Source organism: Caretta caretta, chromosome 5, assembly GCF_965140235.1.
Source record: "Caretta caretta isolate rCarCar2 chromosome 5, rCarCar1.hap1, whole genome shotgun sequence".
NCBI lineage: Eukaryota > Metazoa > Chordata > Testudines > Cheloniidae > Caretta > Caretta caretta.
This window is the reverse complement of record NC_134210.1, coordinates 70,640,030-70,654,737: the sequence shown is the minus strand read 5'-3', so window position 1 is coordinate 70,654,737 and position 14,708 is coordinate 70,640,030. Positions and strand designations below refer to the sequence as shown.

Here is a 14,708-nt window from a genome sequence, read left to right as displayed (position 1 = left end):
CACGTTCATCAGCCACCGTCCTGTACTCTGCTATTGTGTCCCTCCACACAGCTCTGTCAGTGCCGGACAACTGCATGAGCTCAGAGAACATGTCATCGCACGCTTGTTTTTTTCGCCGCCTTATCTGAGATAGCCTCTGGGATGGAGGCTTGAAACATTTGCAGCTGCTGGAGGAAAAAAGGGGAGTGAAGTATTTAAAAAGATACATTTTACAGAACAATGGCTATACTCTTTCACAGTGAACAACACTATTCACATCACATGGCACATGTGATTTTGGTACAAGGTCGAATTTTGCATCTTATGTTGAGTGCCTGCGGCTTTGGTGTTAGAGATCACACATGTAGGGCCGGGCAACGGAATTCGGCTTGCAGGTGGCCATGGTAAGCCATAGTCTTTCGGCTTCTGAAACCTTCAAAACAGCAGCCCCCTCCTTTTCCGTACCAAGCAAAGCCCGTTGAGTTGGCCATTTAATGCTGCAGTTTTCCTGTTAACGTGCAGCAGCAGAAACCAAACTAACCCCCTCCCATCAACCAATTCTCTGGGATGATCGCCTTTTCCCCTCCCCCCACCACCTGGCTGGTATCAGGGAAGATCCCTGCTAGCCAAACGCGAACAGCTCAGCACCAATGGCCCCCCCTCCCACTGTGTGGCTAACTGTGGGGAGGATTTATTTTCAGCCACAGGCAAACAGCCCAGTAGGAACGGCCACCTTAATCAAATTCCCCTATTTCAATCAGGTTACCATGAACGATATCACTCTCCTGAGGATAACACAGAGAGATAAAGAACGGATGTTGCTTGAATGCCAACAAACACCGGGACCATATGCTGCCAGGCTTTGTCATACAATGATACCAGATTACTTGCTACTAGCATGGCGTGGTGAAGTGTCCTACCATGGAGGATGAAATAAGGCTGCTCTCCCCAGAAACCTTCTGCAAAGGCTTTTAGAGTACCTCCAGGAGAGCTTCATGGAGATATTCCTGGAAGATTTCCGCTCCATCCCCAGACACGTTAACAGACTTTTCCAGTAGCAGTACTGGCCACGAATGCATCCCAAGTCCTCAGGGCTACTTAATCATTAAAAAATGCTTGCTTTTATAACAACATGTATTATATTTAAAAAGATACACTCACCAGAGGTCCCTTTTCCGGCTTTGTTGGGTTGGGAGGGTATTTCAGTTAGGGTGATAAAAAGATCCTGGCTTTCGGGGAAAATGATGTGCTGTGCGCTCTCCCCAAGCTCGTCGTCCTCCTCATCTTCCCCTTCTGCAAAATCCTCAGGCATGGTGGAGAGTACCCCATCCTCGGAGCCCACAGACAGGGGTGGGGTAGTGGTGGCGGCCCCCCCTAGAATTGCATGCAGCTCAGCATAGAAGCGGCATGTCTGGGGCTCTGTCCAGGAGCGTCTGTTTGATTCTCTGGTTTTCTGGTATGCTTGTCTGAGCTCCTTAAATTTCACGCGGCACTGTGTTGCGTCCCTGATGTAGCCTCTGTCCCTCATGGCCTCTGAGATTTTTGAAATGTTTTGGCATTTCGTCTTTTGGAACATAGTACTGATAGTACGGATTCCTCTCCCCATACAGCCATCAGATCCAGTACCTCCTGTTCCGTCCATGCTGGAGCTCTTTTTCGATTCTGGGACTGCATGGTCACCTGTGTTCATGAGCTTGCCTGGCCAAACAGGAAATGAGATTCAAAAGTTCCCGGGGCTTTTCCTGTACACCTGGCTAGTGCATCCGAGTTCAGAGTGCTGTCCAGAATGGTCACAATGGTGCACTGTGGGATAGCTCCTGGAGGCCAATACCTTCAAAATGCGTCCACACTAACCCAAATTCGAAACGGCGATGTCAATTTCAGCGCTAATCCCCTCGTTGGAGAGGAGTACAGAAATCGGTTTTAAGAGCCCTTTATGTCGAAAAAATGGCTTCATTGTGTGGACGGGTGCAGGGTTAATTCGGATTTAATGCTGCTAAATTTGACATAAACTCATAGTGTAGACCAGGCCTTAGAAGCCATATAAAGCTCTTCACAGCAGAGAAATATTTCTGGGTGGATCTCCAGAAACAATGTGCCCAAAGCTCCATATGTAAACTTTCCTTTCTCCTTCTAGAACAGCCACTGCAGAGCCTCACGCTTGAGATTTATTAGCAGTAATTAGCCCATTAGAAGAGGGCTGAAAAGAATATACATTGTAGGAAAATGATTCTGAAATGGGAACTCAACCTGGCTTCCAGATCAAAAGAGTAATGTTAAATAAACATCTGAACAGAGTTCCATGTAACATTGTTTGGTTTTGGTTTTTTTTGACAAATCTCAGTGAGACATTCACAGTAGAACAGAACTACAAGCACATGAAGATTGAGAAGAATCTCTATGATGCAGTACGGTTTGAAATTTCCCAGAATTATCAGACAGAACCAAAAGCAGGCATTGGCTCCAAGGCAAGGATCAGGCTTGAGAACAGAGAAATGGAGACTACATCAGAGTCCAGACCCAGAGGACTAGGGATCCAAGACCCTACAGCTCAAGTCTTGGATCTGAAGGTCTACTTAACTCAAATGTCATCTCAGGTCCTCCTCTGATAATGTTTTTATAGCCAAACACCCTCCGCCCCCTTAGTCAATAGAGTGGTGGAAACTATGCTTTTTCTTTCACTTCAGGATAGCAGATGATAGATCTGACTGTACCTGAATTTCACCTCTACATTATTCTTTGAAGTCCACATTTCCCAGAGCTTTTTCTATCTGAGGTGAAGATCAGACAGAGGAGCCACACTGGAACTCTTAAACTTTTCAATTTTGCTTTTTGCTACTAGATACCATTACCACTATATTTGTGACATTCCTTAAACTTCCTTACACTAAGGAATAGTGTGATAATGTTGTTCATTTACAATTGAAATTATTTTAAATAACTTATTTACAGAATTTTTAACAATCCTAATTCTGAAATACAGTATTTATGAATCAAAATCTATGTCTACAATAACCCAACAATCCAAACTAATGTGTTTAAGTCCTATAGCATACAAATTTTAGCCTTCCAGTTTAACATTCTTGTAAGTTTAAAGTGTCCCTATTTTCTTACGATTCAGCTGTATATTACGTATACCCTGCCAGTATGAGATCTTCTAAGAATGTAACGACTACTATCAACATTTCTTTCAATAACAAGTATTTTTAAAAAATTTATTCTTAGCACACTAATATACTATTATATTCATATATTCCTATAAGTATATTTCTTTGTCTGCTCTGCTAGGTATGAAATTGCTGTGTTGAGTTCTCCACTACAATCATTCCCCGCCCCCCTCCCCCTTTTCTTTTCCTATCAAGAAGGAGTAAGGGGAGTGTTTTTCTCTCTTCTGAACCTCTCATAACAGAAGTTATGATATTAAGGCTGTGTACTCCAAAAAGCTAATTCATTAAAATGGTAAACAAAGAAGACAAACAATGGATTCTTAAAATGTACATCATATGTTATTTTTAAAAAAAATGTGTTCTAATACGTTAGTTCAATAGTTCTGTGATACTCACTTTCACACAATGCGTAAATGTGCACTTCTCTCACAACACTCCCTCCAACAGAGAGCATTGCATATTTTGGAAAAAAAACATTTTTTGTTTGTTGGAATGATAGTACTATCACCACCACTGTAGACTTTTTTTTTTTTTTTTTTTTAAAGAAGAGCTCTTCATATCTGAGCCACTTTACTTAATAAGAAAGGGGCCCTATTTCCTTGGCTTGAGTCTTTGATCCTTCTTGCATAAGGAGGAGCTCAAGTCTGTTTTTAATAAAAACAGTTTCCTTTAAGCAAAATACATTTAATAGTATGGCCTGATACAAAGCACACTATAAAAAACAGGCTTCCAAAGGATGGGAGTTTTCATTCCACTGCTCTGTGAAGCTTTTAGAGACTAAGATTTGAATCTGTGATATTGTTGTTATTTTGGGGTAACGGAAAAATCCTTGTAATAAAGACTATTTATTAAAAATGAAAAGCTATAAAAATCATCACTTGAAACACTTCAAAATTGGCCTCAGGGCTCTCCTTGTAACCAGGGCATCGAATTCAAGGACATACATCCCCACAGAAATGCAGTGAAATGGCTATAACATCCCTGTGATGTCTAATTGCCATTTAAATTAATGAGGATAAAGCAGCAAAGTATCTTAACATGTATACACAGCAGCTGCTATGCAAACAATTTTCAACAACTTTCAAACAAATATTTCGACGTATCCACTTTTTTGACTCAAACATGGATAAACAGAAATGTAAACAGGATACAGAGATCAATGCACTTGTAGAAAAGTTGGGGGGGGGAGGGGGAGAATTCTATTTAAACACATATACTCTAAGTTTCAACCCAAAGCAATTTTAAATGATACCAAATAATAAATTCCCCAAAACGAGGCTCATTATTGAAACACTTAATCCAGTATTAAGCTTTGCTAATATCACAAAAAGTAATGAAGTTTAGAAAGTTGATGCTATTTCTTAGACCTAAATGAAGACAGAAATGATTTAATATTCCTTCCCTCTCTTACACAGAATCTTCTTTATAAAATTGATACAAGATTAATGTATCTGAAGTCTAGTTTTCTTTATTTTATTTTCTCCTCTAATGTGAAGCTATAGTACATATCTAAGTGCAAATCAGTATAACTTACACTTTTTATTTCAAGTGACATACCTGATATGCTTCATGTGATACTGTAGTTGTGCCATCCCATACTCCACTAACCTGGACCATAACAGGTTTTCCCGAAGGAGATAATACTTTAATTTTGGGTGAACTCACATAGATTGAAACCACTGAGAACCGCTCCTGTTCTGTAGGATTATAAACCACAAGGTACCTGCAAAAATATTTTTGCCATATTATCTTTACGAAAATCATTTTTTCTTTTCAAGTTATTGTATTATTTTACACTAATTATGTTCGTGGAATAATTAAACCTATTATATATGTATACAATGAAAATATATGAAAACTATAAACAGGAAAAACAATGGACATCTTTCTTAATGCTACTTTTTCTCACAGGCTTTAGACAGAAAGAGGTAATTTATGGTACTCACAAAAATTCGAATACGTTTAGCAAATGAGATGCTTAGGAATTTTCTTTAGCTATTACAAATACAGTCTTAATGCAAAAATTGTTCTTAATGTCAATGTTCTTTAAAAGACTGAATTATTGAACACTAAGAATAAAAGGCTGTTCACTGTTCAATTCTGCATTACGTTTATTTGTAAATCACGTAAAATAAGAATGATAGCTTCCTATTGGGTTCAGTGTAAATGGCAAAAGAATCAAAAGGCAAACTGTAAAGATTTTGAAACATTTTAGTAAGAATTTGTTAAGACCTTTGTTTTTGAAATACCCACTGCTGAGGCTGAAAGTTTTGAAGGGAAAAAAACAGTGATAGGAAAAATAATAGCCTTTAAAACTTATTGAAATCTGGTTATAACTAGATTGGATATACATTCTTTTTCCATATGATCATATGAATGCAGTTTAAAGTATCAATACTCATTTATGTCTTCAAAGTTACATGCTTAACTATTGCAGGATAATACTGTATGGAAATATTTCCAGGAACTTTGTGTCTATTTGCAAAACATGTTTGTGTGTATGTAATTTTTCCACATAGCATATTCATATGAAAAGTGCAAAATACCATAAATTGGATTGATAAATGTGTTCACCAGAAAATACAGACCAGACAACGTATAAGTTGACAGGCTTCTTATAGCCCAAGTTATACGAGTATTTCCTTGCTAGTTGGACATAGACAACATGGCATGTGAAGTTAAGTATACAGAATACTAAAATCTCTGAGGCATGATATAACCGCATAACTCTGATTATTTTCCTCAATATGTGTTTGTGTGTCAGGGAAGTGGAAGAAAGAATAAGTTTAGAGTTACAGAATAAGAAGATGAAGGTAGTAATAACTGCTGGGCAAGTTCCTAAGCACAGGACAGATTTGGATGACAACAAGGAGTTGTGGTAAACCAGAAAGATGAGGCAGAAAGGACAGCTGGAAAAAAGTGATGAAGTAGAAAGGCAAGAAAGATGAGAGGAGAAGGAGTGAGAGACAGCATGGAGAAGACCAGGAGCAACAGGGTAATTATAAATGGCCACTGGCCAGCTAGTCAGTTTACAACCTATGGCTTTGCTAACTAGTTTAGAAAAGGTACAGCCTCATACCAGGCATCATGGAACATGCCACTTGCCAGCTGACAGTGAGGGAAAGATTAGGTGATAAAGTTTCAGAGACCAGCTGAAGAAGTCCCACTGAATAAATAAAGGATTTCACCACTCTGAGTATATACCAACTTTTTTTCCAGACAGATGTTAACCTTTAAAACCATGTTTCATAGAGAAGAATTTAGTATTAGCTTTATTGAATACTTGTTTTATATTTCACATTTAGATTCTCCTTTTGAATAGAAAGGTGTGAAAACTAAAATCACAATTCAGAATGTAGACATTTCATTTGATGGAGCTACAGTTAATTATGGAAGAGTTAACTTAATGGGGAAAGTTGTCACAGAAGAAAAACACGATTATATCAATATATGTTGTATTTTCTTGTGCATGGATGTTTAATATTTTTTCATATTCTACTTCAGTAGAACTGAAGAATTCATTCTCAGTATGTATGACATAATTAAGTTATGCACATACAACAGTGGCTAAAAATAGTTGCATACCATTTTAAAATGTCATTGAACTCCTACCCTCAAATCACACACCCAGTATCATTAACTGCAAAAAAAATTTCTAGATTAATTATGAGACATCACATTGGTATAGGACTTACTTCCCCTATACAATATCTTGCAGAACGATATCCACCAATATACAATTGCTGGGTATATCCTGCCTACATCAAACATGGAGGTAGTTTGGCACCATCTAAAGGTTTTATAATCTGAATTTAAAGGTAAAAACTACCTCCATTTCAGAGGCAGTTCGCAGTTACGCTACTCTCACCATTCAGAGCACTTTTGTGGTACTGCCTCAGGGTAAAATAAGTAATATCTATGACGGGTTTGGTCACCGAGACCCCTTTGGGACCATCACCTGACATACTGGAATTACCTCTGAGCTAGTTTGGGACTCCAGAACCCTGCCTAGTTGAGCCAGACACGGTAGCCTGCTTCAACACAGACCCAGGTCTGGTCCAAGCCCCCAAAGCTGCAGACTAACCAAAAACTGCTCAGCAGGTCACCTATCTCCAGCACCCAGACACCCAGTTCCCAATGGGATCCAAACCCCAAACAAATCCGTTTTACTCTGTATAAAGCTTACACAGGATAAACTCATAAATTGTCTGCCCTCTATAACACTGATAGAGAGAGATGCACAGCTGTTTGCTCCCCCAGGTATTAATCACTTACTCTGGGTTTACTAACAAACAAAAATGATTTTATTAAGTACAAAAAGTAGGATTTAAGTGGTTTCAAGTAATAACAGACAGAACAAAGTAAGTCATCAAGCAAAATAAAGCAAAAACACAAAAGTCTAAGCCTAATATATTAAGAAATTGTTTACAGGTAAAATCTCACCCTCAGAGATTTTCCAATAAGCCTCTTTCACAGACTAGACTGCTTCCTAGTCCGGGCCCAATCCTTTCCCCTGGTGCAGTCCTTGTTAGTTCCAGCTCAGGTTCCACCCCCTTTTATAGCTTAGGCACAAGGCGGGAATCTTTTGTCTCTCTGGGTCCCCACCCCTCCTCCTAAAAGGAAAAGTACCAGATTTAAGATGGATTCCAGTATCATGTGACATGGTCACATGTCCTGTGAGACCTCATTCTTCATTAACCATGGACTGGCCCACATGCACACAGGAAGGCTTGCAGGTAAACAGAGCCATTACAAGTCTTTGATTCTGAAGCACCTTTAATGGCTTTCACTTAATGGGTTTACATCAGTAATACAAGTTTATATCTTATTCTCCTAACTTCAGACATAGAAATAACACATGCAAACAAATAGGATGAACACACTCAGTAGACCTTAAGCTTTGTAATACCTTACAAGAGACCTTTCACAAGAAGCATATTCCAGTTACATTATATTCACACTCAATCATATTTCCATAAAACATTACGGAGTGCAATGTCACAATATCTTCCTTCAAGAAATTAAAAATTCTCTCCTGTCTCGATTGGCCAGTAAGACCCTGAAGAAAAAAGTCTGCAGTCAGAACATTTTACCTCAGAAGTATCAGTGAGGTGTGGCCTAATGCACTGTTAATAAAATACTCTTAGAAACTCCTCCTCCAGAACAAGACAGTGCACTGTTGCTTAGATTTCCCCCTAGGTTCATCATTGTGTTTGATTCTTCAATTAAAAAAAAAAAGATTCATGGATAAAGATCTTGTCTCTTACTGGGAGTATGTACCGTGCCTAGTAAATACAGGCTGTGGTTTTGGTCTCGCCCTCTAAGTGTTCCTATAATACAAATAAATAAATAAATAATGAAGTGGTCATCATTAAAATCTTCACTAGTACTGTTTGCAAGTACTTAACATTACCACAGTACTCCTTATAACCAGACAAGGTACTATCATGAACATTGCAGGAATGTTATTTATGCAAATGCAAAGTTGTAGAGATTCTAAAGTGATCACTATAATTACTCACATATATAGTGAAAGTTTCTAAGTTGTTTTAAGACAACTGACCTTTTTTCAAATAATACAATTTAACAATTGGCAAGACCAACTGTTAAATTAAATAAAAATTAAAGAGGGGAAAATTACTCACCTCTAAATCTGCTTCTTTGAAGAGACCTTCACTCGTGTCTTGAGCTACCAACATGAAGGCAAAACTAACCTAGCCTATACGCTTTTTGGCCTTTACAGGAAATTGTAGCAGCAGGCATCATACAGATTTTCTGACTCCCTGACCAATATACGCCAACAGCTGCCTCTACAACCTTCCAGACAATTCCTGCTCCTAACACATAACGAACTGAAATGTCTCTTATATGAACTAATGAAACAAAAATTTGTCAGGATAAAAACTACAATGTTCAACAGTACATCAATTCAAAAACATCCTCTAATTCGGTGCCGGATTGAGGAATGTGAATCCTGCATACCTTCAAAGAAGGAGAATTACAGTCAAGCAATTCTCCCTTCTTATAAATAATTAGTATACTCTTGGGCTAAGTTCTTTATGGAACATTGTAAAATAAAAAAAACCAAACAAATCATTGCAACAGGTAATCATAAAAACAGATCAATACCCAACGGATAAGAAGCTAACAAGAATCTATTTTTTCTATAAAAGGGAAAGAATGAGGCCTCCAAACAAACATGACTCGAACAAACAGCACCTCTAGGATATATCCTCATAAAAATAAACCTTTCAAAATTTTGGCCAGCTCAAGTAAGGATAATCTCAAAACAGGGGTCAGGAAAATGCAGGCACCCCTTCTTTAGAAGCAGCTCTATGGAACAGAGAGAAGTCTCTACGTTGGAAGGTAAATACAAGAAATCGTTTCTTGAAAAAAAGTATGTAGTGAACGCTGTGTCGTAAAAACATGACTGAAATATTCTTGAGGCTTGCAAGAAGCTGCTCTGCCTCAGATAGCATGACCCAATGAGACCCAACTGCTGGCTAGCCAAGAAATGGCAATAAGAGATACAAGCCAATAGTCATTTAATCTACTGAGATTGTTGGCAAGAACATTTACCAAAAGAAAAAAAAAACAGCTGAGAGGACCCTGAGGTCTTCACTTCCTTTCAAATAAAGCCACGTGGACCATACTATGGCAAACTTGTGATGAACCCCACCTCACTGGAATGGGCAGACACGCTGGTCCTGGAAAATATGCTATGGGGGTGGGAAATCAATCAATTAGGAGCCCAAAGTACACCCACACTGCTAATTCATTGCCATCGGAAAATGGCCTTCCTGTGAAAGAAAATTAAGGTCTTAGGATCTAATTTTTCTAAAGGGAGCTTTCATCAGTTCTGTCAAGACTACTTCAACATCTCACGACATAGGGCTTTTTAACAGGAGAGTGTCAACAGTATCAAGCCCCATATAAACCTGATGACAAATGTCTTAAGAGACACTATTTTCAACTAGTTAATAAGTCAAAATAGCAACCAAATATAATTAGAGTGTATCAATCTATGTTAGACTCTGGGAGATGAGGTAAAGCAAAGCAGTTTGTGTGTGGAGCAATTAAAGGGATCCACATGGGTTTGCTTTGACCACATTACAAACTTCTTCCACTTACAATTGTAAATTCTTCTGAGAGACCAAGAGGGAAATAAGCGACCTGTTTAAAAGCTGCCATATCTATGAATCTCTACCACATGAGGAACCAAGATGCCAGGGAAAGGAGCTCGAGCTGGGATGAATCCGTTTGCCCTCTTTCCCAGGAAGGCTTAGATTTACTGCCACATCTCTTCCTTATATAAAAAAATGCTTTATTGCATTTTTGGGGATGTGATGCAACATAAAGGTTACTCGCCTGTAACCAGAGTTCTTCAAGATGGACTCCGCATATTCACACTCAAGGAAGGCATTGACCAGGATTGTACAGCTTACACAATGGAACTCTAACTAGCAATGCCTGCTGGAGCACTCACACACCCCTTCCCTCAATTTTTCTGAGCATTCTGAAGGCATGGCTACAGAAGGGGCATGGTGCTTCAGGTGCCTCAGCATCTTCCACTGCATCCTCAGGCCCTGTATGGTAATCAGGGCTTCAAGGAAGAGGGGAAGGTGGGCAGTGAGTATGAATATGCAAAGTTCATCTTGAAGAGCTCATGTTGCAGTTGAGTAAACTTAATTTTTTCACATGTTCTCTGCATATTCCCACATTTGGAATAGTTTAGCTACTAGCACTCCCACCAAGGAAGGAAAGACAGGGAGTCCTAATTAAGTGAGGATTGAAGAACCACCCTGACAAGTTTAACGTCCAATCTGGATGCTAGATCCACAGAGTAAAATTTGGTAAACATGTCAATAGAACTCTTTTTTGCTACTCTGCATATTTCAATATGTGGGATATGTCTGTGAAAAGCCAGAGATGCTGCTTTGGCTCTAATAAAGTGGGACTTAATCCCTTCAGGGAGAGAGACAGATGATGTCTTATAGGCTTCTTGGATACATAATCTAACCCACTTGAATAGTGTTCAGATTGTAACAGCCTGATTTTTAATCCTTTCTGCATTAAGTTAAGAGATTATCTAAACTCCTCAATTCTGTTCAGGATAGCCAATAAGCTAACAACCTTTGCACATCCTCATGCACAGTCTTGCACAACTTCTAATGCTTCTATTGGGAAATACCTAGCCAGGTCCTAAGTCACCTTTTGCAGTTCAACAGTTTATGTTTGGTTGTCCATACTGAGTAAACTAACAGTTGCATAATGATAAATCCATCTATCAGATGAAACCCAGGGTTCTGGGACAGAGTAACGTTTTGGCTAGACTTTCCTCTAGCCATGGCTGTTTCTGCCAATTGTCATGAAGGGGTTGGAAAACATTTTCTACTGCATTAGGAGATCTGATAAGCCATATACACTTTTATCATTAATTCACCAAGAACAGGCCACTGAAACCTCTGCATCTTCAATACCATCTACCATAGGATTACCACTTCCACTCAAGCAGTTTACTACATTTCACTAATATGTAGGACCATTAGCACTGACTTGACAAATGAGGTTTCTGACTGCTCCTAGACCCTCATCATCAAGATCATCAAGACCAGTGATCCTGCTGATACAGCCAACTCTCTAAGTTAGGCATCAACATTAGTGAAAAGAGCACAACTCTTGCACAAGAATTCTGACAGACTTTGATGAAGGATCTTCCAGCTATGTGCTGAGGATGAGACTGTTGCCAAGGCAGCCTTAAAAACAAAGCTGATGAATCTAACTAGGTCTGAAATCATACACTGCCCCAGAAGTTCCCTGAATCTGTTTCCAATTCCTGTCTTGTGTTTCAACAGTAGCACAGTAAAAGACAACTGGCTCTCACTCCACACCAGCTGTTGAGATTTCTTCTCAAGAACCAGAGCTAATTTACCACCAATTTGAGGCAGCATCAATGCCACCTCTTCAAGATACCTGAACTTATGATGCTGTCAGTGCACATTGCTTTGAGGCAACCTGGGGGGTTGGATCTGTATCAACACCAAGTCCTGGTGCTCAGTGAAAGAGCCTGATTTGCGTTTTTGTTTCAGGGATTGATCCTTTGAAGCAATGTAAGTCTGATCCGAAACAGACTTACTGGAGTCTTCTGGGGAGCTTCCAGGAGGAATTTCTTATTTCCCACAAAATGTGACTACTCTGAATGACGTTTCCAGACAGATCTGCTCAATTACAATGCAACGGACACAGTTGTAATGTTCATCCATGACCAAAACTTTTCTACCATAGATACATTGCTTGAAGCCGCTGAGCTTCTTTCCTTGAGATGCAGGAAGAAAGCCTAAAAAAAGAAAGCATCACTGAAAGAAATGCATCCAAGGTTGACAAGAGATGCAGCCAAGAATCTAGAGTGTGCACCAAACAACAAATAACCCTGTGCAGAAAGGAAAAAAAGGGATGACAAAAAAAGAGCCAATAAAGTGTGAACACAGAAAAAGCACTGAAAGGGCAGTGTACATATTTTAGTGACTTACTCTTCTTTATTATATTTCATTATAAACCCAGTTGTAATGGATCATAGAGCAAGTGCCCATGAGAGAGAAAATGATTGTATACCAAAGGAAAGCTAGGAGTCTAGAGAATCAACCTATAAGATTTGAAAAATAATTACAGATTACATACAGATTTGTGGTAATCTTGGAAAACAGCATCTTAATCTGTACATCATGTTACACAGTGAACTAATGCGCTATTACGAGTTTATGAATATTTCTTCTGTAGTCTAAACATATTATAACTGGGACAAGGTTAAACATCCTTATTAAATGCTAGATGCTACAGTATGTGATGCGTACAGGCCAAATAAATCAGCCATCTTGCTAAGTGGCAGATGCTTATGGAGAAAATGTAGAGATAAGCAATTTTTAACCTTCACATATAGAAATGCATTGCACAGAATATCCATTTGTCCACTCGAGGCCAGAAACTAGAATTTCCTGTGTGAAATGCCTTGCCCATGGTACAATAAAAATATTTACATTCCAAGTTCACAGACAAATGTATTAATAAGGATCTATCATGGTTAATATTAAAATTCAAGTCAAATATTTATCAACAAATAAACAATTCTTAGTCATTTAAATCCCAGTGCCATCTATGCAGATTTTTCAGGACATGGCTGAATTCTAACTACAATGCAAAAGGTGTATGTGGGTTTTTTTCATTGCATTACAAGATATACTGCACTTGTGACAAAGGTGTGTGAAAACTTCTCACACTATGATTTCCTAAATAAAAGTATGTGAGGAAGATAAGCCTACATAGGAAAACTGAACTCTTAATCATGATTTTTAAGAGTACATAGATTTACTCTGAAAGTGCTAGTCCAATGATTTATTCAGATTTTGTTAATCACAAATCATGTTCAAAATTGAGTTATTCATGGATAATGAGTACCAAAATATAAAAAAGGGAAGTTAACTACCTGTCTATGGAACAGAAGAACAATTGCTTAGTCTTAAGAACAAGGAAACTTGTGTGCACGACTGTGTGTGAATGACTTTTCTATTATTTCGCTTCAAACCTTTTGCTAGTTTTTTTTTCCGTGCCCTCCCCCAAAATTGGGAGTTTTAGTTAGAATTTTTATAGGATGGTTGGTATACTTCGTGATCAATAGAAGCTGATGTCAACTTCTCCAATAAGTGGACTCAGAATGTCAACCCCCTGAAGTATGTTGAAGACTTTCCAGGATTGAAGGGAAGGATCTTTGTTTGCATACATTGACCTAATCAAACCCCACTGGATGATGCCAATGACTTTTAAAAGGGATAGTACCCTTGTCTGATTCACCAAGAAACTCTTAGGAAAATTAAAAGGAATAGGAACCAATCAGGCCATCATCTTCACAACTTGACATACAAGGAGAAACCAACTGCTTGCTTCTGGCTTTGGCTTCCAGATGCCACCATGCTCTGGACAAGAAGGCCTGTGCTTCCCCCACCCTTGCAGCTGGGCACCAAGGAGTAGGAATCCAGCAAGATGCGGCATCTAAGATCTGGCATCTACAAGCAAGTAACCTCTAGCCAGCCAGCAAACCTGTCAGCATTAACCAACTGAGCCAAGAAAACCACTGACCAATCTTTTCAACCACATACTATCTTCTAGAAATTGAATAAAAAACACAAGAGTTACATCCTGTCGAATATCATCTCTTTTGCTTTTCAATTTTTATTAGTAGAAAGATGTTTCTACTTTAGCATTCTAGCACTTAAAAAAAATCTTCAGCAGGTAACTGGTAGTAAAAATGTGTGCGCACACGGGCATGCAGGATCCACTGTCTGCACATGGGGAGTGGGTAGAGATTGGGCACCCATTCCACACTTATGCACACACACACACACACACACTTTCACTACCAGTCACCTACTGAAGGGTTTTTTTTTCCTTTTTTTAAATAAAATATGCACATCTGATCTTTTAGATAATGAGATTATTTAACATAAGGCTGTTTGAGAAGCTAAGTGCAATTCTCAAATTCTGCTTTAATAACGTATACCATATAGACCA

At 38.8% G+C, this 14,708-nt stretch overlaps 1 protein-coding gene across 1 annotated transcript in view; it reads right to left on the bottom strand.

Moving 5' to 3' along the window:
- MAN2A1 (mannosidase alpha class 2A member 1) overlaps positions 1 to 14,708 on the bottom strand; it is a 213,761-nt gene that overhangs the window by 52,949 nt on the left and 146,104 nt on the right. Inside the window, exon 13 of the mRNA XM_048849432.2 lies at positions 4,704 to 4,869. Coding sequence (XP_048705389.2) covers positions 4,704 to 4,869 — 166 coding nt within the window. The remainder of the gene's footprint in view (positions 1 to 4,703; positions 4,870 to 14,708) is intronic.